Source organism: Tiliqua scincoides, chromosome 3, assembly GCF_035046505.1.
Source record: "Tiliqua scincoides isolate rTilSci1 chromosome 3, rTilSci1.hap2, whole genome shotgun sequence".
Lineage (NCBI taxonomy): Eukaryota > Metazoa > Chordata > Lepidosauria > Squamata > Scincidae > Tiliqua > Tiliqua scincoides.
In genome coordinates, this window is record NC_089823.1 from 2,695,865 (window position 1) to 2,718,907 (window position 23,043).

General features: G+C 49.9%; 1 protein-coding gene across 6 annotated transcripts in view; it reads right to left on the bottom strand.

The window, feature by feature from the left end:
* Positions 1 to 23,043, bottom strand: part of ARRB1 (arrestin beta 1) — a 112,253-nt gene that overhangs the window by 41,948 nt on the left and 47,262 nt on the right. For all 6 annotated transcript variants that reach the window (XM_066619872.1, XM_066619868.1, XM_066619871.1 and 3 more), the window contains one exon: positions 617 to 647. In XM_066619872.1, coding sequence (XP_066475969.1) covers positions 617 to 647 — 31 coding nt within the window. The remainder of the gene's footprint in view (positions 1 to 616; positions 648 to 23,043) is intronic.

The window sequence follows — 23,043 nt, forward strand, 5'->3', positions numbered from 1 at the left end:
GAAGCCTTGCAGGTCCCTTGTTATCTGGTGTGCTCCCTGGGGCATTTGGTGGGCCGCTGTGAGATACAGGAAGCTAGACTGGATGGGCCTATGGCCTGATCCAGTGGGGCTGTTCTTATGTTCTTAACTACAATTCCCAGGAGGCCTTGCAGGTCTCTTGTTATCTGGTGTGCTCCCTGGGGCATTTGGTGGGCCGCTGTGAGATACAGGAAGCTAGACTGGATGGGCCTTTGGCCTGATCCAACAGGGCTCTTCTCATGTTCTAACAGCCATCAATAAATGTAAATTCAAAGACACCAAAATGGAGAAAATCCTAGAAGCTTTCAGAAACAAATACTCTTGTCGTTGTTTTGAGTGACTTCCCCCAACATAAACAGTGTGGTCAGGAAGAAACAGAAAGGAACTCTTGCAGTAGCACACTGAAGGCGAATTTTCAGCTGTGCACCCTGCATGCCAGAGCCAGAGCAGTGGCTCTATTGTATGTGGTTTCCAAGTTCAGTGAATTCAGCCATATCGAAAGCCACATCAAAAACTGTCAGCATCTCAGTCCCCTCCCCCCCATTTCCCTTCTATACACCAAAGACATCTGAAGACACAATGAAGACGTTCCACTCACCTTCCCGTTGGGACTGGCCTTCTTGAACACTCTGGAAAACAAGGACCGGAGACAGGTGAGTGGGCAGTGCAAGCAAGCAACAAGAAAGTTTCAATCTACTGTCCATTCAGAGCTCCCCATTCATGTCAGTGGCGAGGGCCAGTTGGTGCACGCAACCATTCCTTTCAGCATGCAAACTGCTGGTGCACCGGGGCTTTCTGATGTCCAAGTGAGCTACAAAACACCCCACATGCCACCCTTTTGGGCAATTTTCTGCACATTTTTCCATGCCATTATTCCCCATGATCTGATCATGTGGGTGTGGGGGTGCACAGTCCCTCCTCCTCCTCCCCCAGACACCCCCCCTTGCACATGTATAGATATTCTGTGCAGATAAAGTCATTCTACAGATCCCAGCAGGCTGGGGCAACAGGTGGAAAGAGCAGGTCCTCGGAGCAGCTGCATCAGACAAGTAATGACGAAATCAAAGGGGGATTTTCACTCTTCCTCCTTTCCAGGTACTGCATTAAGCGAGGAGCTGTCTTGAGCAGGCAAACAAGGTGGCAATTCCATTAATCCTGATTACTGCAGCTGGAAATGCATTCAGGAATCTCTCTCTCTACCTCTCTCTCAATCCCCCCCCCAGTTCTTATTCCACAGCCGTCCCCATAGGAGCCAAGCCTCTTATGTCTATAGAGAACTCACTTTTCCCAGTCTTGGGGCCAACCCTTTAGTCCCTGTACCCCACCGTTAACATCGCAATCATGGACATGTCTACTCAGGAGTAAGTCCCATTGTGTTCAAGGAGACTTATCGCCAGGAAAATGCAGACTGTAGCCTAAGTCCATGTAGTTGAAATCACTTCTTGTCCCTTCCCTCTTTTCTCCTGCCTCCATTTCCCTCCCCTTCCTCTGCTGTCTCTGTTCTGTCGAGACCTAGACTGTGAGCCTTTCAAGCGCGGGGGGGGGGGGCACCCATTAGATAAGGTGGTGCAGGTTGTGTCAGCTGAGGTGGGGGGAGGATGGCAGATTTGGGGTGCCCTTCACCCTGAGCTGCCCACTGCCACCCTCCACCTGCCTCCTTGTCGTGCGCCAGTTGTGGTTTCTTCCAACATGGGAGCACAGGATGTCCAGTTTGATTTACAGGCATCACACGAACAAAGGAGCTCCTTCATTTGCATGGTCCCTTTAAACCAGTGGTCCCCACCCTTTAATAGCTAGCAGACCACTGAGGCAAAAATTGGAATCATCATGGACCACATGTAACTGTGGGTGGCCTTTGCCCTCTCTGGTGGTCTGTCTCCCAAGTGCTCCCCTCCAGACTATCAGAGAGGATAGAGAATGGACCACCCACAGCCACAGCTGACACTTAAGTCTCTACCCTCCAGTTCTCAGCAAGACACTGGAAATGGTCAAAGGCGATCTGAGACGGACTGCTTCTCAGGGTCCCACACACCACCTGTAGTCCAGGTGTGGTCCACAGACCACAGGTTGGGAACCAGTGTTTTATCAAACCAAAAGTTCTGCATTTTGGAATTGAAGAAACTGCATGCTGGGATTTTGTTTGTTCTGTGGCTGTGCAGAGGCGGTGGACCCGGGTCACACTGGGCAGCGTTCCAAGTCGTGACCACATTGCCCACAAGGCAGGCACCTGTCCTCCTCTACTTTATAAAGTGCCAGGAACACAGATGTCATGATGTGAAAAATACATAATGCGGTGGCAGCCACTATTTATAATACATGCAAACATTAATTTTAAAAAAACCCAAATAAATTGGTAGTGAAAGGAGATCAACAATAAAACAAACTCATCAGCAAGAATAGCCAATGAGAAAACAACCGGAACAGCATCCTGAGACTCAGAAGCACAAAACCGTCTTCCCGAGACTCAGAAGCACAAAACCAAGTCAGGCAAGTGCCCCAGGAAGACTTCCCCACCTGGGATGCCTCAATCACCACTGACAGGAGAGGCAGACAAGATCAGCACCTCCTAAGGAGAGCTGAAACCACAGGCAGGATTCTTATGAATGACTTCACAGAGCTGCATTTTTCTACGTCTGTGAACAGGTGCCATCTCAAGGATGCACACAGGGCCAAAAGGGCCTCCATTTCTCAATTTTTCTCTAGTGTAGCTAGAGGGGTGCAAAGCACTAAGTTTTGCAGGCACCTGAATGCTCTGTGCAAGCGGCTCCTCCTCTTTGCAGCCATTCTGGATGGTGGGAGGAAAACAGAGGTGCATAGCGCCACTAGCACACGGCAGTAAACTTAGTGCTGAACAACTTAGTGCTTTGCACCCCCTCTGGCTATGACACTGCCGTCTACTCATGTCTCTGTGTGTTTTTTCTGGCCCAGAAAGCTCACAGTTATTTCAATATTTAACATTAGAAGTGTGTTCTGGGTCTTTACTTAGAAGTTTGGTGATGTCTTTGTAACCAGAAATATGCTGTAAGAACATAACTCTTGTTAAAGAGTATCAATTAGTATCTTTATAAATTTCTTATAATAAAGTTCTTTATAATTTCTTTATAATAAATTATAATTTATTTATATTAAATTTGGTTATAAGTTGTCTCACTTAAAGTTGCAATTTCCAAGGACCTATCAACAACTGTTAATGAGGTCTTGCTGTATTTATTTTAGTCTATTCATAATATTTAAACCCCATCTTCCCCCTTCCAAATGGAGGCATTAAGGTGGTTGGCAATGACAGTTAAGAAAAATACAGGAAAGCAAAGCAAGACTCTCTCTCTCTCTCTCTTTCCCTGTCTCTGTCTCTCTCTAGCCAGCCAGGGGACTCAGGATAATTCACCTCCAAAACCAAATCATGAAAAGCAGAAAGAAAAGGAACAGAAAGAAAAGGAATATACAAAGAAAGAAAAGGAATATACAAACACATGAGAAAGGGGCACCAGCCTGATTTCAGAAGGGAGGGACTTCCATACCACCATGGAGCCAGCACTCCCCTACATTGTGACCCACCCAACCTCTGATTTGGGGTCTCTCCAGTTGGCCTCAGGGCCATTTCATACAGGCAGAGGTTGTCCTTTGATCCTAAGCCACATCGGGCCTTAAAGAGCACCACCAGCATATTGAATAGGAACTGGAAATGAACCGGCTGCCACGGAAGTTGTTACGACAGAGCTGAATCCCCCATGAGCATTCCGGCAACCACATCCCGCATCAGCTTAAGTATCCAACTGGTCTTCAAAGGCAGACTCACACAGCGCATTGCAGTAATCCAATGTCAATGTAACCAACACTTAGGCAAAGGCCCCCACCTCTGCCATCCGAGCATCCAGAAGCAGGGCTGGGTCTAAGAGCACAGATCTGTGGCTTCAAGGGGAGGGTGACCTCACCCCAAAAGTTCAAGAATCCATCACAAGGCCCAACACATGACTTGCCACATGTGCAGGGGCAGAGTGGAAGAATATCATGAATGACACATGGATTCCAGCAGCACCTACAACAGCGTATTGATTGAGAGGACCTACTTCCAAGCACCAGCCAAGGACTAAAGAAGAAGAAGAAGCAGGGGCAGAAACTAATCAGGATGCCCCATGCTTGTCACAGAGATCATGAAGTTCTGGGTCGCTTCTCAACCATGGTCCTCAGTGTGCACACTGATATCCCCTAACTCTAAAGTCTGGGGGGGAGAGGCTCTGGTGCAACACCCAAGATCACCCTGGCCAGTTCAGGCAGGATGACTGCTGAGTTGCACTCTGGTAGTAAAGCCAGGGAACCCCAATCCCGCCTCATCCATTCAGCATCAAATGCAGACACTCCAACCCCAAAAGCCACCAAACAGGGAAGGACAAAGTCATGACACATCACAATTCCCCCTCCCCACCCTGTTGCCTTGGCTGCTGCGCTGCTCAGAAATCTGAAGGACAAAGTTGGGAGAGACCCACCTTTCTCTCTCCTCTGGTTCCACCTGGCCTGTGACATACGTGCCAGATCAGCACCTTCAGCTGAGGTCAAATTCTCCTTTAGGCTGACCTTCTTATTCACTGATCTGACATGGACAATGGCAGTTTCAGGTGGGGGGGGGAACTGCTATGAGAGTTGCCAGAGGCCCCCAGGCCTGATGAAGGATCAGAGAGAGGAGTAGCACTCCCATACCCAAACCCTTTTCTCCCGAGATGGCTCATCCAACCCCACTATCTGCCTCCCTGTTTAAGGTGGCCCTCACCCCCTCTTCAAGCACCACTCCCCCCCCCACAAACAAAACAAACCAAGAAAAGAAAGGAATGAAGGAGAGGGACCACCCATCATTAGAAAGAAGAAAACAACAACAGTATTTATATACCGCTTTTCAACAAAAAGTTCACAAAGTGGTTTACAGAGAAAATCAAATATCTAATGGCTTCCCAACTGCTGGGCAACCAGGAGAGCTGGCAAGCAAGATTCTCATTTAGGGCAGAGGAGGAAATATTTTTCAAAGTAAAACCCATTTGTTAAAGGACACCATCTTGACATGGAAGGGCGTTCCTCTCCAAGTAGGAAGCTTTGCACTGGAAGGAGCAACAGGAGCACTTGTCTCCAGGGAGAAGTGACTGTACTCAAAGTAAATTTTGACCCCTTTTTCAAGGAGTCCAAAACTGCACTATACACTGCAGGATGGGAAATGTGCACCACTGGGGCCAGCCAACAGGCAGCCAGGAGAGCAGCAACACAGCAGTCTAATTCAGTGGCAGGGACCAGAAGGCTCAGCTTTGTTCTGGGTGTCCGCGGGGCCTCCAGAGATGCAATCGGCAAACCCTCAGAAAAACTGCCCTGGGACAGCCTTGCAACAGGAAGAAACAAGGGGAGGATTTCACAGGCCCCATCTCTACAAGGCTGATCATCTGCACACGCCCCTGGCTCTCTCTGTCCCTTGACTCTGTGCAGGCTGCTGCACGCAGGGGGGAGTGCCTGGTCCTGCCCTGCTGAGTCCCTTACCGCTTGGTGACGTCCTCCATAACTGGGGTCCTGAAGAAGCCATTTCTGCCCCTGAAGCAGCCGGGGACTGGATCTCCCTGAACCCCCCTCATCGGGACTCTGCTGACTGCCCGAGCAGCCTGCCAGGACCTGGGTGAGGCAAGTGGGGGAGCACCTCGTTCCCGCGGTCTCAGGAATGCCTGGAGCAGCACAGGCTCCCGTGCCAGGCTGCCCCCTTCCTCTCAGCACTGGAGGAAAGTGCTGTGCCACAGAACGAAGCAGCTGAGAAAAGTCTTTCCCGAGGCTTGCAGGCTGTTTCCTGAACTCCAAGGAGGCTGCAGAGGAAATCCAGCTGTTCACTGGCTCAGCTGCTTCCAGAAAGTCAACAATAAAAACAGGACCAAGCCACAGCCCAAGGAATGGCCGAGCGTTTCACAGCAAAAGGCAGCTCTGCATCTCTGCAGCTGCAGCTTTTCTCTCTAACTCCTCCGCCTCTTGCTTCTCCTCTCAGACTTCTCCCCCAGCCTCCCCCATCACTAATTTCCTGAGCCCCTCTGCCTCCCTGGGTCTGCTACCTTCTTCACACCTCTTTGCCTAGGCTCTTCTCCCTGCCCTGCCTTAGGGACCCTCACCAGAAGCTCCATTGCTGCCACGACCGTGGAACACACTTCCTGAGAAAAGACTTGGGGTGTTTTTCAAATTCTCATCACCTCATTTGTCTCCAGATCTGGAGCTTCAAACAACCTGCTCTTCCTTTCCAAGGTGGAACTATTTGGGAGGAATTATCCATTTTTCCATTTCCAGATTTTCTACAGGGGATTGTGCATGTGTAAATTGCTGCAGTTGTGAGTTCCTTCAATGAGTGTGTGTCTCCCCCTGCCCATCACCACTAGCTATTGGCAACCTTCAGTCTTGAAAGACTATGGTATCACGCTCTGAAAGGTGATTCTGGCACAGCGTCTAGTGTGGCTGAAAAGGCCAATCCGGGAGTGACAATCCCTTCCACACTGGGAGCAAGTGCAGTCCGTCCCTGGTCTGTCTCCCTGGCTATGGGCCTTCTTTCTTTGCCTCTTTGCCTCAGACTGTTGGCCAAGTGTCTCTTCAAATTGGGAAAGGCCATGCTGTACATGCGCAAAAACACACTGCAAAAAGAGCCATCTTGATTTGTGGAGATTTAGAAGTGTGCATAGCTTTCTTACTGACTAAGGGCCCCTCTGTCTGTCTGTCTGTCTGTCTGTCTGTCTGTCTGGATTAAGTCTGACTAAAAGGTCTTTTTTATACATTCACTGTGTAAAATATCAGTACTGGAAGGACCAAGAGGTAAATTTAATTCTTCTTTTATACTGCAAGAGTGGCCCATCCCTCCACAAAGCCCCTGCACATGAATCTCTACAGCTGGTCAGCAACTAGGAGGTCTGAGGAGCAAGTGAGGCATAACAGCCCAAACACCCATCTCTTAAGATACCCTCACAAAAGTTCTTTTGCGACAGATGTGGCTTCCTACATGTCTTCTCTCTCTGTAGACCAGTGATTTCCAACCTTTTTCATCTCACGGCACACCGAACGGGCACTAAAATGGTCAAAGCACACCATCAGTGTTTTGGCAGGTACACCATGCTGATGGTGGGGGACTCACATCCCCCAATGGCCCTACTAATAGATGACCCTCTCCCAAATTCCCGTGGCAAACCTGGGGGCCACGGCACAGGGGTTGAAAATGGCTGCCGTAGACAGTAACTATGGGCCAAGTAGGTAGCATTTCTCAGGAGACCAGATGCAGCCTCTAGTTGCTGACCGCTAGTCCACACCACCCAGACACCAAAGAGTACCACAAAAAGGTAGCAGGTGCTCTTCCACAAAACCACCAGCAGATCGAAACACTCAAACATGTGCAAGAGGCCCCTCCCCCTCAGAGCCATTCCAGGCGGTGGGAGCAAAATGGAGGCAAACACCTGGTTCACTGCGGTGAAGCTTCCTGCAACTTAGTGCTTTGACCCCCTTATAGCTATGCCACTGCTCTCATGCATCATAGTATCATAGATACTAACCACTGACAGAAGCTTCGCCAACAGCAACCACAATCCTGTAGAAAACAAGTGCCTAAAGCTGTGGGAACCACCCATTCGTCCTGCTGAGCCCAGACTCCGCTTCCCCCCCTTCTTCAGCCATGTCCCATTTTGAATGTGAGACTGTCAGCTCCAAAGGGAATGGACCTGCCTTGTCCACTGTGCAAAGCAGGCTGCACACACACAGAAGGCATCATCATTGTTCATTAAAGCCATTTCTGCCCAACGTTGCATATACCCAATAAGGATCAAATGTGTACACCTATGGGCTGGGCACACGATTTCTTTCTGCAGAGGCAAAGAGACAGTTCCTTGCCCCAAGAAGCTTACAGTTTCAAATCTGCCAAGGAGAACAGAGCAAGGGATGGACAGGCCAGTTAGATTGTATGGAGACAAACAAATGGACCTGCTCACATCGATTTCCTTGCAGCTGGGAAAAGGAGGTACTTAAGTTGCTCCCACAGCGCAGGAGGATTCACTTCCCCACCTGCCAGTATCTCCACCCGTCTCTTCTGCAGGCATGAAAGGAAAAAAGATTCCCTGTTCCTGGAAAAGGCTCATGTTTTAGTGATGGTCCCATGAATTTTTCATGCCTGTGTTCCCTCCAGCTCCCCCACCCCGAAACAAACACTGGAGCCACTTCAGTGGATCGTTAGCATGACCTTCCCCGAGAATCAAAGACATTAATGAGGCCGAGTTGCTCATCAAAGACAGCAGAGCCCCTTCCCTGCTCAAGTCCTCCACACGCAGACAGCCTGCCTGGAACTGGGTCCAAGGGGGAAGTGGGGGGGGGGCTCCAAAGAACCTGCTGTGCCACAGCCTTCCCAGGAGCGGCAGCCAAACACTGGTTGTCATGACAGCTGCTTTCATACCCGAGCTACCCAAGGGAAGCTCCTCAATATGCTATTCAGCTGCCAGACAAAGGCAATCTCAGCTGTGGATATGGAATATGGGTGAAGATGCCAGAGGAGACCACCAAGGTGAGGGGGAAGCAGACCCCCAGCCCAGGGAGTCAGCCTGGGCATTCCAGGTCATGTGCTAAGATCATGGGGGGGGGGAGTACCTTGGGCAACTGGTGGCACACATTCCACGGTTCAGCAAGCAGCAAGTTGATCATCACTCCCCTAAGAGATATCACAGGACAAGCCCTGGAGCCAGTGGAAATTATGGGAAAGCTTCCAAAGGGTGCCATGTTCCACTGGCAAAAGGGGGGTGCCGCAACTCTTTGTATCCCTTGAGCAGCTCCACCTCCCTGATGCTGGCATTCTCTCCTTCCTGCCTGCTGCCTTACATTGTCAGTAACAGTTCATTCCCCTCCCCCCCCCAGCGCCACATCCTACTGTGACATTTTCTCATTTAGAGATTCAAGGAAGAAGGCAGCCCAAAGGGGAGGAAGCAGCTGCCTGGTCCCATTGCTCAGAAAGTCAAGCCTCCGAAAATGATGACCTGGCTAAAAAGCTGCAGGCTCTCCTGTTCCTTTTGCAAACCGGGTTGCTACACTTGCCTCTGTGGCACCAAGACGGAACGACGTGCAAGAAAGGGGGCTCCAACTGCCACGGCAATGTCCTGAGAGTGACGTTGTATGGGACAGGGCTTGCCCATGCCAGGGTGGCAGAGTGCAAGATTCAGCTGGAGACTTTGAACTGGGGGCTTCCTGTTGCAGGAAACAGTACAAAGCATCAACAGAGGAAATCCCACCCAGCCCTCCCGGACATGCAGTGGGTGTCATTTAGATTTCTGGAGTGGATACAAGGCAGACAAGACACCTTTCAGGCCACACTGTAAATGCCTGGCAAAGTGTAGCTGGTCAAAGGAGATTCTACTAGCAGCTTGCACTGGGTTCATACCTGCCACCGTTGCAGGCCACTTGACTGGGAAAGTGTGCAAATAGACAGACTAGAAATGCTTTATTGACTCCGGTGGTAGCTGGAGTGGAGCTGTTCCCAGGTTGCGACAGAGAATTCCCATTGTTTGTCTGGCACTCCAGAGAGTCCCAGAGTTTTGGGGGTGCAACATCTTGCACGCAGTGAGCTCCATTGTCCACCATGGGCATCTGGCCTCACAGGTGGCCTGGAGCTAAAAGATCTACAGGAGTAACTGACCCACATGAGAGACAGGAATTAATAGAGATAGCCAGCTAGCTTTATTATTTTATTGCTGATATGTTTCCTAGATGTTTATGCCTCTAGCATTTGCTGCTTTATGTAACCTTATGTACTTAATAAACTAAAATCTCTTTTACCAAGTTGTTTCATTGTCTGTTGGGGACAAAAGTTCAGAATCCTGCCTAGCCGTTCAGCAAGCTACCAAGTGCTCATTGAGGTCTAGTAACTTGAGGACTGAAGCTTTAATTGGAGAAAGCGCTCAGTGCCTGCAAGGGACAGAATTAAGCCTAGAGGGTCTCAGTGTCCCTGGACTGAAACATTGGCACATACAGGGTGGTGGCAGTACTACTGAACAGAGGGGCCTTGAGGGCTTTAGGGTACGAGAACCAAGAACTCTGAGCACCCCAAAACCCCCTAAGTTTGCGACATCTCCAGTCCCCTGGGGGCTGGGGATAAGAATAGGCCCTCAGTTTTTTTCTGTACTTGTCGTAAGAGGCGACTAAACAGCAACCGGGTAGATGGGACTCGATAGCCTGGGAAGGCAGCTCATCTGAGAGAAGGAAAACTCTGATCCCAAACCTCCACTGCCTTGTGGCTACATCAAGTTATGGAAAATGCTTCAGGAATCAACCTCGAGGTAAAATCCAGAGCCGGAGTCCCTGAGGCAGTTCATGGCTGAACACAGTCACATTCTGGCAACTCCTGCGATGCTGCTGGAACCAACCGTATTGGCCTCTGCCTTTCCATTGGACCATTTCAGCGACGTGGAGAGGGGGGATTTGCTGCATGGGTAACAGCCTAACCTCCACACCTGCTTTACCCAGGCTTCGCGCACTGGAGAGGACACTGTTCCAGAACCACTTTTCAGAGCGCGATACCATAGTCTTCCAAGACTGAAGGATGCCAATGTACTCCAGAGAAAACTAAACTGCTGCTCTGCAGACCTTTACAGCCCAAGGGAGTCTTAATTAGAAAGACAAACAGTTGTGTCAGGGGAGGTGAGTCGAGAAGGAAAGAGTCAACACACCTGGAGTGCAAAGCGCTTTCTGTGGCAACATCTACCTGGGTAATTTGCTCACTTAGCCCGGCTGAACATCTTGGGCACTGCAGCCCTTACACCAGGGGTGCACCTCTTGACTAATCACTAATTTCTAGGACTGTCTGGCACCCAGTCAAGGAAACCCGACAGCGCAATCCTTGGCACGGTGACCTGCGATCCTACACAAGCTGTACCAAACAAAATAGGACATACTTCTGAGTAAACACGCACAGGACAGCACTGGTAGTCCATTAAACAAATTAGTTTAAATCAATTAAATGATTGAGGTTGCAAGCCCTACACACTTACTAAGAAGTGAGCAAGGTGGAACTCATCTCCAAGTAAACATGCACAGGGTTGCAAAATCCCCAAAGAACGAAAGCCGAAGTGCAGTGGCATAGCTAGAGGGGATGCAAAGCACTAAGTTTTGTAGGAAGACTCACCACAGCACGCAAATGGCCCCTTCTCCTCTTCAGAGCTGCAAGAGCAAAAGGGAGGCAAATGCCAGAGAAGAGGTGAATGCAAATACCTCAGTTTTGCTCTCCCAGCCTAGAATGGATCCAAAGGGGAAGGCGAGGGGCTGCTTGCACACAGCGGTGAGGCTCCCTGCAAAACTTAGTGCTTTGCACCCCCTCTAGCTATGCCACTGCCAAAGTATTTTTAGGAGAAAAGCATGTTCTAGATGTCACAGAGACACTGGTTTCAGAGAGGCCCTCTTTGCTGCGGGAGAGCGAAGGGAGGTGCCTTTTCTGCAATGCCACTTGTCACCCACAGTTCTCATGAGCAATTATATTGGAAATCTTTTTGTAAAAGTGTTGCCTGCTTAATTAGGGATGGCTTTTTCATTTCTTTTTTTAGTTGACTAATAAGGTCTCTAACCCAATTATCCAATTAACATTTGCATATTATTATCACAATTTCAACAAAGATGCTCAATTTTTGCCACCTGAGGGCTGATTCCAACATGCATTTTTTGCTGCATGGATATTTCTGCATGTTGGTCATCATCTTTTGCAGCAATCCTAAATGCACTTTCCTGGGAGTAAGTTCCATTGACTACAATGGGACATACTTCTGAGTACATATGCACAGAATTGCACTGTTAACAATTAAGTATGTGTAGAGTGGGAGGGGGAAAGCTAAGAGGGCAGCACAGCTCACTTGCTCAGCACCAGTCTCTTCAGTGGCTTGATGATGTTTTAAAAAACTGAAAGGTAGCATTACATTTAATATCATTTTTATGAATGAAAATATTATAACAAAATAAAAACAATACAAACACTAAGGGCTGCATAGTCAGTCACACATGACAACCAGCAAAAGGTTTGCAAGCCTGATTCCTACATGGCGTTTGTGCGCAAGACTGGAAATACTATCCACATTAGCTTCTCTGCTAAGGAACCTCTGCGTGTTGCCAAGAATTTTGGGGCTTACACTGAAACACACACTCAACTGCAACAGCACCGCACTCCCACACTATGGCAGTGGGTGGCACAAACGTTGGAAGTGCCCAATGCTCTCCTGTGGCTGCATGTTGCAAGGGACCAGTGGCAGAGATGCCAAGAGGCTGTTCAGGGGAGCATATCCACCGGCATCATTCTTCTCATGGAAGGCTCCCTCCAAAGTTACTGAGAGAGGAGAAGAGAACCAGCCAGGAGCACAACTTCAAAGCAAAGCCACTAACCACAAGCTCTACATTCTCAGTGGCCTCTCCCAGCAGAAACCCAGCTCTCAAAGGGAAGCCATCAACCTCCTCAGGTTGGCTTTCCATATACAACCAGAAAATTATATTTCTGCTATCAGAATTTAGATGCATTTCTGTGTTTGCCAAGATGACTTCAAATGTTAAATTGGCATATCAAGAAAAAATAGCAAGAGCCTCAGTGACTACAGCAGTGAGGTCATGTGGTTGCTATCCTGCATACATTCAAGCTCTGCATAAAACTTAGCAGACAGTGTGTCACATATACGCACATCTACTGAGTGACGATAACACTTCATGCTCCTGACATGGTGGACTCAGGCCCATGACAGCTTATGCCACATTTTCTCTCTCTCTCTCTCTCTCTCTCTCTCTCATTAAAATGCCTCCCCTTCTCCCTTCACTCTCTCACTCTCTCTTTCCATAAGCATAAAGCAATAATCTAATGTTTGAAACCCCTTTATCAGATTTACTGAGCTTATAGAAATTCAGCTGCCAGAAATTCAATTCTCTATTTGATGTGGCTCATCTGAAAAATGCTGGGAGGGGGAAGGGGGGGGAGAAGGCCAAGCAGGTCCATAATCAAAACTGCTGATTACCAGCCACCCTGTTGGTGGCAACCTTCAGTCTCGAAAGACTCTGGTATCGCGCTCTGAAAGGTGGTTCTGGCACAGCGTCTAGTGTGGCTGAAAAGGCCAATCCGGGAGTGACAATCCCTTCCACACCGGGAGCAAGTGCAGTCTGTCCCTGGTCTGTCTCCCTGGCGATGGGCCTTCCTTCTTTGCCTCTTTGCCTCAGACTGTTGGCCAAGTGTCTCTTCAAACTGGGAAAGGCCATGCTGCACAGCCTGCCTCCAAGCGGGCCGCTCAGAGGCCAGGGTTTCCCACTTGTTGAGGTCCATTCCTAAGGCCTTCAGATCCCTCTTGCAGATGTCCTTGTATCGCAGCTGTGGTCTACCTGTAGGGCGCTTTCCCTGCACGAGTTCTCCATAGAGGAGGTCCTTTGGGATCCAACCATCGCCCATTCTCACAACATGACCAAGCCAACGCAGGAGTCTCTTTTTCAGCAGTGTATACATGCTGGGGATTCCAGCTCGTTCCAGGACTGTGTTGTTTGGAACTCTGTCCTGCCAGGTGATGCCGAGGATGCGTCGGAGGCAGCGCATGTGGAAAGCGTTCAGTTTCCTCTCCTGTTGTGAGCGAAGAGTCCATGACTCGCTGCAGTACAGAAGTGTACTCAGGACGCAAGCTCTGTAGACCTGGATCTTGGTCTACTGCTGATTACCAGCCACCCAGGGATTATATAATCACAGCCCCCAGCATAGAAACTGGAGGTAAAAGAGTTATCTCTCTTGATAACTAAGGGCCCAATCCTATCCAGCTTTCCAGCACCGGTGCAGGCACAATGCAGCCCCAAGGTAAGGGAACAAATATTCCAATACCTGAAGGAGGCCTCTATGACTGTTGCCCCACCACAAGATATAGTGCATGCCCCATTGGCACAGCTGCACCTGCACTGGAAAATTGGATAGGATTGGGCCCTTAGGCAGGCTGTTAGCACTGCAGCAATGAAGGGGTCATTCAGAAAGAAAACAGTTTGGAAGCATTTAAGAAAACCCACTTGTCAGTCAGTGCATCTGCAAAATGGAACATACTGCAAAGCATCACTAGTCTCAAAGAACTTCTACAGAGATCTGAGAGTTCTCTGACAGAGCAAGCTTATGCCTATTGACTCAGAGCCCAGTCCTAGGCAGGTCTACTCAGAAGTATGTCGCATCAGAGTCAATGGGGCTTACTCCCAGGAAAGTGTAGGTAGGATTGGGCTGTCAGTAGGTAAGCCCCACAGGACTTACTCCCAGGTAAGTGTGTATCAGTCCCTGCTCCGGTTCCTATGGGCATGCCCAGAAAGGAGAAGGAATGCCAGGTCCACAGAGGACACGCAGAGCTCAGTAGCTCCATGCGAGTATCCCTTGTAGCTTATGCAAGGAGGATCTCAGATATGAGAGCTGCCAACGCCCCCTGCCTCAGAGACCCACTGCCATTCAGTGAAGACAATACTGAGCTTGCTGGATAGCAGAAGGCAACTTTACAGGGACAGGTGGAAAGGTGCTGCTTCCCAGTGGCATCCACAGGAAGATGGCGGGGAAAGAGGAGGCCACCTCACGCATGCCGATCAATGCACTCCTGCCAAGCAAGATATGGCTCCTTCTGTGTAGCTGCACTGTCCATGGAGAATGCTCCACAGCACGTGCAAGCTGAGGGCTTTAGTGCATCTGAACTGGCCCTCTGGCACCAGTGATAGAACCCAAGATCTTCTCAAGCACATACATCCCGAGGGGAACCTCCCACCATGCTAGTTTATTTGCATCTCGGGCAGCCTGACTTTCTGATCAGAGGGAATCTGCCTCTGTGGCCGGATCCACCCTGGCTCCAATAACCACAAACAATGGAATGGACAGTCTGGGGTGGGACTTTCCCATGTGAACTGCCCATCCCACACGACTGTTTGGTAAGAAGTTTCCAAGAGAATCAGGTACTGAGTTCTAGGGAACTCTCTCTCTCTCCCCATTTCTGGTCCCTAAGATCAGGGACGTGTGGTGGTTCCCTCTGATCAGAAGGTCAGGCTGCCCGAGATGTAATAAACTAGCATGGTGGGAGGTTTTCTTTACACAGCGTGTGGTTGGTCTGTGGAACTCCTTGCCACAGGATGTGGTGACGGCATCTGGCCTGGACGCCTTTAAAAAGGGATTGGACAAGTTTCTGGAGGAAAAATCCATTACGGGTTACAAGCCACAATGTGTATGCGCAACCTCCTGATTTTAGAAATGGGCTATGTCAGAATGCCGGATGCAAGGGAGGGCACCAGGATGAGGTCTCTTGTTATCAGGTGTCCTCCCTGGGGCATTTGGTGGGCCGCTGTGAGATACAGGAAGCTGGACTAGATGGGCCTATGGCCTGATCCAGTGGGGCTGTTCTTATGTTCTTATGGATCAGGCCCAAGGCCCATCTAGTCCAGCTTTTAGAAACAGGCTATGTCAGATGCAAGGGAGGGCACCAGGATGAGGTCTCTTGTTATCCAGTGTGCTCCCTGGGGCATATGGTGGGCCGCCTTGAGATACAGGAAGCTGGACTAGATGGGCCTATGGCCTGATTCAGTGGGGCTGTTCTTATGTTCTTATGGATGGGTGTGCTTGAGAAGATCCTGGGTTCTCTCACTGGTGCCAGAGGGTCAGTTCAGGTGCACTAAAGCCCTCAGCTTGCACGTGCTGTGGAGCATTCTCCATGGACAATGCAGCTAGATGGAAGGAGCCATATCTTGCTTGGCTCCTTTTTGTGCCTCACTCTGATTAAGAAGGAAGAATATTATTATGCCAGAGAAGCAAATGCTGTTTGTGCAGATTGCAGAATCCAGATTCTCTGGGAACAGAATTTCCATATTTCCTTGAAGGCTGAATAAGCTCAGCCCTTGAGTGTGCCGAGGAAGGTTTTTAGGCAGCCTGGCTGTGACCCAGCACTGCCTTTTCCCTGCACATCCATCCTGCATGGCCGTACCTCAGATGCAAAGCGGAGCAACTGGCATCTCCCTCTGATAGGAAAAGGTGCGTGTCCAGCCCATTATTGATTCGCCATTTTTCTTCCTCAGCCTTTTATTTTATTGATTCCCTACTGAGAAGGCTGGCACCTCAGCCGCTGGGCTCTCTGCATAACCACAAACGTCACCACTGGAAGTCAGCAATGGACAGAAGCCAAATCCTCTTTTTCACATCCTGAAGGCAGCAGCATTAATTAGCACAAGACAGCAGCCCAAGCAGAGGATTAGAGGTGTGAATCCTGGGAACGGGACTCAGGGTCCTTCTCTTCCCCAGCCACATCACTTCCAGTTCAGTCATTATTGTACACAAGGTTCATGGGCTGCATTTCAAAGTGAACAGGGACAATTTGAGGAGCATCAGCTGATGGGAAACTCACAGCTATCATGATGGAAGGGACACAGTCCCACTGGCCAAGAGAAGGGGAAGAACTGCTAGTTCCACACCCGGCTGTGATTGGCCCCTCATGAATTGGCAATCACAGCAATATCCGGAGCCTGGTCTGGCCTCTCTCTTGCTGAGAGAAGGGGTGGATCCCGCTCCCCATATTGCTGTGTACATAGATTACTTTCCTTAATGTGGCAGTGGCTCACAGAGAGCACAAGCAGAGGTGCCCAGTCTTTGGGGTCCTTTTGGATGTTGTTTTTCCTATGAGGAGGTTGATGATAAAATTCTACACAAATTCAGCCAAAAAATTCACCATTCCTCACCCCTGTCAATTTACAATACTGGGTTTGGATTACCAAGTGCCTTGGGACAGATTTTAAACTATTTCCACTTTTCTTCAAACATATTCACTAGATTAGCAGTTCCCAAACTATGGGTCGTGCCCCACCAGGAGACCATGAGTCTATTTTTGGTCTGTCGCAAGGCCTCCCAGGCAAGCACTCTGTGGCAATGGCATAGCTAAGGGGGTGCAGGGGGTAGCAACTGCACCAGGCAACAAGCTTTAGGGGAGCAACAAGCTGAGTTTGACACTAGTGACCAAAATCTTGGTAAGTACAAATAATACCATCATGTTCTACATCATTGGAAAGGTAATTTAATGCAGAATGCAATGAAGCAAGTTACATTGGAATATCTGTATTCTATCAAATGTTGTGGCCGATTAGTAAGAAAATGAAAAAAACTGCCTTATGCCACAAAAAGTGGATTTCCTTAACTAAAAACTGACCTATGAGACTGATTATCCTGAGAGTCAATGAGATGTTATTATGATACAGCATGGAACTAATAAGGTGTTGATATGAGTCAGCTCTCATATCCGTGTACCATAATACAGAAACCCCTACTAACTGGGTACAGAGGCACTTTTTCTAGTGTTCTCCTTTTATATTTAGCAGGGGGAGAATAACCATCCCTCTTCACACCAGCACAGTGTCTTTAATCAATAAGAGGCAAACTTTTTATTTATTTACTTAATTAAATTTGATTTTGTCATGGGGGGCTAACAAAATCTTTTTTGACTGAAGGTTTTACATAGATGCCTTAGCTATGCTACTGGCTGGGGGGAGGGGGCGGAGCAAGTGGATGGTAGGCTGCTGGGGGGAGGAGACAGGTTTTCCCCCAATTTTCACTTTTTAAAAAGCCCAGGCATGACGTCACTTCCAGTTGTGACATCACTTCCGGGGTATCATTTTGAGCTTGACACCAGGCAACAAAATCATTAGCTATGCCACTGTTCTGCAGCCTGCAGACCTGGTGGGAGATCCACACCGGCCGTGCCTGATCCTGAATATGATCGAGCGGGCCAGGCAACAGTAGCATAGCTACAGGGGACTGTGCAGTAAGTACTGCAGGTGCTGCAACATGCTGTGTAAGCCACCTATCCCAACTGCCATCTGAGCCATTCTGGGCAGTGATGGCACAGTGTGGTTATCTCTTCTGGCTGCATACTGTCAAGCTGCAGCAGGCAATTATAAATCCAGCCTGGACAGGTCCTCAAGGCTGTTTTCCCTTCTTGTTGGTCAACCTTCACAGTCCCCCATTCTCCCACTGTGGTCATCAACTCATCAGTGACTTTGTTCTGCCACAACTGGAACAACAGCTTGTCATAGCCTGGCATTCTGACTCCCATCCAGAAATGAGAACACAGATTTTCCTGCTTCGTTCTTCAGGCAGTACTGCAGCTCAACTATCAGACCATACCTCCTGCCTGCCAGATGACCCTCACAGTGTATCACACAGTGGCCTGTCAGATGCTTCCAGGTGCACAGAAGACGAAAAGATCTCTGATTACACCTGGCATTCTGAGGTAGCCAACTTCTGAAACCAGGAGGTTGTGCAAACCCATCATGACTGATAGAGGCTTGTAATCTGTGACGAACTTTCCTTCTAGAAATCTGTCCAATCCCCTTTTAAAGGCACAAGGCCAGACACCATCACCACATCCTGTGGCAATGAGTTCCATGGGATAATTACACACTTTGGCTGAGATGGTTTTCAAAGAGGTTCAGACAAATTCACCAAGGAAGTAAAGCCCATCAGTGGCGGCTGAACAGGATTTAATGGGGGCAGACAGAATAGGGCAGCAGAGATATTTTTGCGAAGAAATGATGTGCCTGCTTTGGGACACATGTAAATAATAGATAAATATCTTGCAGTGGGAAATGTTTTCTTAGCTGAGGTTAATGAGCTTTGTGGGTGAGCAACATGGGCTGCTTTGATCAAGGAGCAGCTCCATTCTGGACATGATTGTCTTGTGAGCTCCAACTGCTGTGAAGAAAGGGACCCTTTTGCAAGGCTGAAATCAAGGATGAAAGGATGAAATCAATAAGAAGCAGGTTGCCAGAGTGCCAGACAGGATCAAGAAGCAGTGAGGAGGGAGGCACAGGCATCTTCTCTCTCAGTGGCCTGTTTTCTGTCGTCTTCTGAAGCGGCACAGAGCAGGCTGCAGCCAGGAATTTCCTCGCCTTGTCTTGGAGTGGTGAACAGACTCCACCAATGCTGCTGTTTGCATTCCTGCTTTTATCATCATTGTGAGGCTTCCTGAACTCATTCAGTTTGGACTCTGCCAGGAGTTTATTGGACAGACATGGAAATAATTTCCGGAACAGAAGCAGTTGACTGATACTAAAAGCATCAGTTTAAATCAGTCTTTAGCAGGTGTCTAAACAACTGCGATGAAGAAAACCGCTGGTCCAAGCACTGCCTTTGCCTCCCCATCATCACCTCCCTCTGCAGATGAGGAACGGCCAGGCAGCCAGCAAAGCCCACAAACCGTGTGCACATTCCTCACCCTGGAGAGGAAGCGGAGTGCAGCGCCTGCCTTGTTAATGCTCCGTGTTGCTAAGGAAACGGCAAGAAGCCAGCACTGGCCAGGATGGAGAGCCAGAGCCGTTTTACGAGACCCTGAAGTGCCTGCCTGGGAAGAGGGCTGCTATCTGCCCCTGAAATGAGGACGGTGAAGGTGTCGCTCCCTGGGCCAAGCAATGGGGCAGGGGGGAAGGTAGACTGGGTTTGGGAAGGGGGCAGGTTCGGCAGCAACAGTGAGCACCAAATCCAAACCCCCTTCCTGGACCTGATCCCATGGCCGGGGTCCACGCAGGTGAAGGTCTGAACAGACCCCTTTATGCCTCGGAGCCTTACCTTACAAGGGAACAAATGCTTCCTTATCCGGAGGAGATCTACCGGATGCCCATCCCCCAGGCACACTGGATGCAACGCAAGCCATTTTGGTACAGATGCATTGGTTGGGGGGAGCACAGGATTGGACTGTTGGTCTGATCCTGCAGGGCTCTCCTTACATTTTGCAGCAGGTCACAACAAGAATACAAAAGACACAGGCTGCAACTTCTTCTCTTTGAACTGGCTTCCGAAAAGCCTCCTGGCCAGAAAGCAAGGACAGAAGAGCCCCACACCTTCTCTCCCAATAATTCTCCTGCCAATATTTGCAGTTCATGGTTCAGGACGTGGACTCACCTCCATGCATTATAATCTCTGTGCATGAACTGGAGGTTGTCCATGACTTTGTGTACCTTGGCTCAACGATCTCCGACACTCTTTCTCTCGATACCGAGCTAAACAAACGCATCGGTAAAGCAGCTACCACGTTTTCCAGACTCACAAAGAGAGTCTGGTCCAACAAGAAGCTGACGGAACATACCAAGATCCAGGTCTACAGAGCTTGCGTCCTGAGTACACTTCTGTACTGCAGCGAGACATGGACTCTTCGCTCACAACAGGAGAGGAAACATGCACATGCGCTGCCTCCGACGCATCCTCGGCATCACCTGGCAGGACAAAGTTCCAAACAACACAGTCCTGGAACGAGCTGGAATCCCTACCATGTATGCACTGCTGAAACAGAGATGCCTGCGTTGGCTCGGTCATGTCGTGAGAATGGATGATGGCCGGATCCCAAAGGATCTCCTCTATGGAGAACTCGTGCAAGGAAAGCGCCCTACGGATAGACCACAGCTGCGATACAAGGACATCTGCAAGAGAGATCTGAAGGCCTTAGGAGTGGACCTCAACAAGTGGGAAACCCTGGCCTCTGAGCGGCCCGCTTGGAGGCAGGCTGTGCAACATGGCCTTTCCCAGTTTGAAGAGACACTTGGCCAACAGTCTGAGGCTAAGAGGCAAAGAAGGAAGGCCCATAGCCAGGGAGACAGGCCAGGGACAGACTGCACTTGCTTCCAGTGTGGAAGGGATTGTCACTCCCGAATCGGCCTTTTCAGCCACACTAGACGCTGTTCCAGAACCACCTTTCAGAGCGCGATACCAGAGTCTTTCGAGACTGAAGGTTGCCAACTAACTATTTGCAGTTCGCATTTCTTGGCTGGTTCTCTGAGGCCGTTGTTAAGAGCCCTTCTTCATATCACAATTTGACCCCCACAGCAGTGGGGGTGGGGGCAGGAAAAGCGAAAGGACTGCTACACATCACATGAAATTGTGGAATCCATGTTACGAGAGGTGTGGACAGCCACTGGCTCAGAACACTCTTTAAAAGGATTTTGCAGAAGATAAGATTATCAACAGCTAGGAGCGTGGAGAGCCAAACGGAATTTCCACATCACGGCCCAGCAGAACTTGGGAGGTTCAAACAAGGCAGAGCAGAGGGAGACCCAATGGGACAAGCAAAGCAGGGGATGGCAGGCCTGGTGCTTAGAGCAGAAGGGGGCTGTCCTGTTCCTAGTGGAGCTCACTTCTAGTATCAAGGCCAGCAGCTGGGAGAGGCTGCAGAGAAGTGGAAGAAGCAGTCGGAATCCTGCACCCACGTGCCCCTCTGGCTCTAAAATCTCCCCACCACCACTTCATAGATGCCTGGGACAGATCCCAGGTTTAAACATGGGGAAAACTATGAAGGGGAAGGGATGCTGCTTTCCGCCCCTCTTGTGGCCACTGGCATTCTGACGAGGGGGGCTGTAGAGTTGGATGAGCCGCTGTTGACACTGTCCAGCAGGACCTGTGTCTGCCCGAGTCTCGCACAGCCCCACAGCTCTCTCTACAAGGGCAGCACTGATTCCTCTCCAGGCCAAATGAGATGGGCAGCCAGGGAGGGAGTGGCATGACTGGCAGCTGCAAGAGGGGGAATCTGGATCATGGCTGTGGTGCGAGGGGGGATCTAAGCTTCCCCCCCATTCAAAGTATCCTTCAAAGCCGCTGTTGGCCATGGTGAGGAAAGATACGACACTGAACCAGAGGATCCCTCTCTCTCTCACTGTCTCATGCTCTTTAGGGGTGTGTGTGTGTGTGTGTGTGTGTGTGAGAGAGAGAGAGAGAGAGAGAGAGAGAGAGTTTTGAAGAGGGGGTGGAGAGAGAAAGGATTCACCCTTTGCCCCTGCACTGATTTCTCAACTTGTCACACACCTTATGTTGTTCTTACAGGTGATGCCATGGGGTGGGGGGGAGGTGGCTCCTTCCCCAGTGGGGGACTCTCACAGCAGCCCCTCCTCACCAACCAAGGGGAGCATTCCTTAGAGGCCCCACAGTGTCTGAGGAGTCTCTGGGAGACGCTCTCACTTGCTGGTGGAGATGCAGCCGCAGCCCCTCTGCTGACTTGCCCTGCTGCTGCCATTGGCCCTGGGGAATTCAGGGGCCCAGGCTGCCCAGGCAGGCCGTTGGCCAGTACACAGCCTGGCCACCCCCTGGGCACTCCAATGACACCACTCTCCAGTCGCCTCAAGTGTGGCCCCCAGTTGTCATTCCATCTGCTTGCTCTTTGGTTACACAAAAGGAGGATGGTGGAGGATGATTTTCACCTTTTTTTCCTTCATCCCGGCTAATGTAAAATTCATCTCTCCTCCAGAGAAGCAGGTGGAGAGAGATCAGCAATTATTTCCCCACAGACAGAGAACCTATTCAGAGAAATGCTGCTCGCACCACTTTCATGGGGGTGCAGTAATTGCTGGTACGAGGCCTTCTCCCAAGAGGCTGGGAACAGTGGAAAGGCCAACATTACCGTCAAGGCTGTCTCGGGGCACACTTCAGCCATCCTGCCAGGGCGCCAAATTGTCTCCCAACAGCTCTGCTCTGCAGGCTGCTTTGAGCAGCAGAAATGGAGGAAGAGGCGGCCTGAAGGGGAAAGAGAAGGAGGGGGGGCAGGAAAGGCAGCTGGAGAAAAGATTCACCCAAGATCCAGAAGAGCTGTGGGTCATCAGCAGGACAGGAGGGGACAGACAAGGGAGAAAGGGGGCACTATTTGTGTGTGTGTGTGTGCCTCACTTTTGGTGATCTTTCGAGGGTGGGGGCAATATTCAGGGACAAGGGCAAAATTCCCCTGTGGCAGAATAGCATCTTTGGGGGGGGGGGGATGAAGTTCATCAGCTGCACAGCTGCTCCAGACAAGCAGCAGCTGTGGGGGGCGGAGGGTTAGCTGGGGGCTGGCTGCAGTCTCCCTTTCCCCTCCAATACTTCAAGCCAAAACCTCTCTGTCGAGAACATTCCGCTCTAACAGTGACATCGGTGCCTTCACTGCCCATGGCAAGAAAAAAAAAAAAGACCTCTCCCCTGCGGAAGGCCAAACCCCTGCTCGACATGCAGAAGAGCCAAATTTAGACCCTAGCAACATCTTCAGCTCTGCTGGGGTT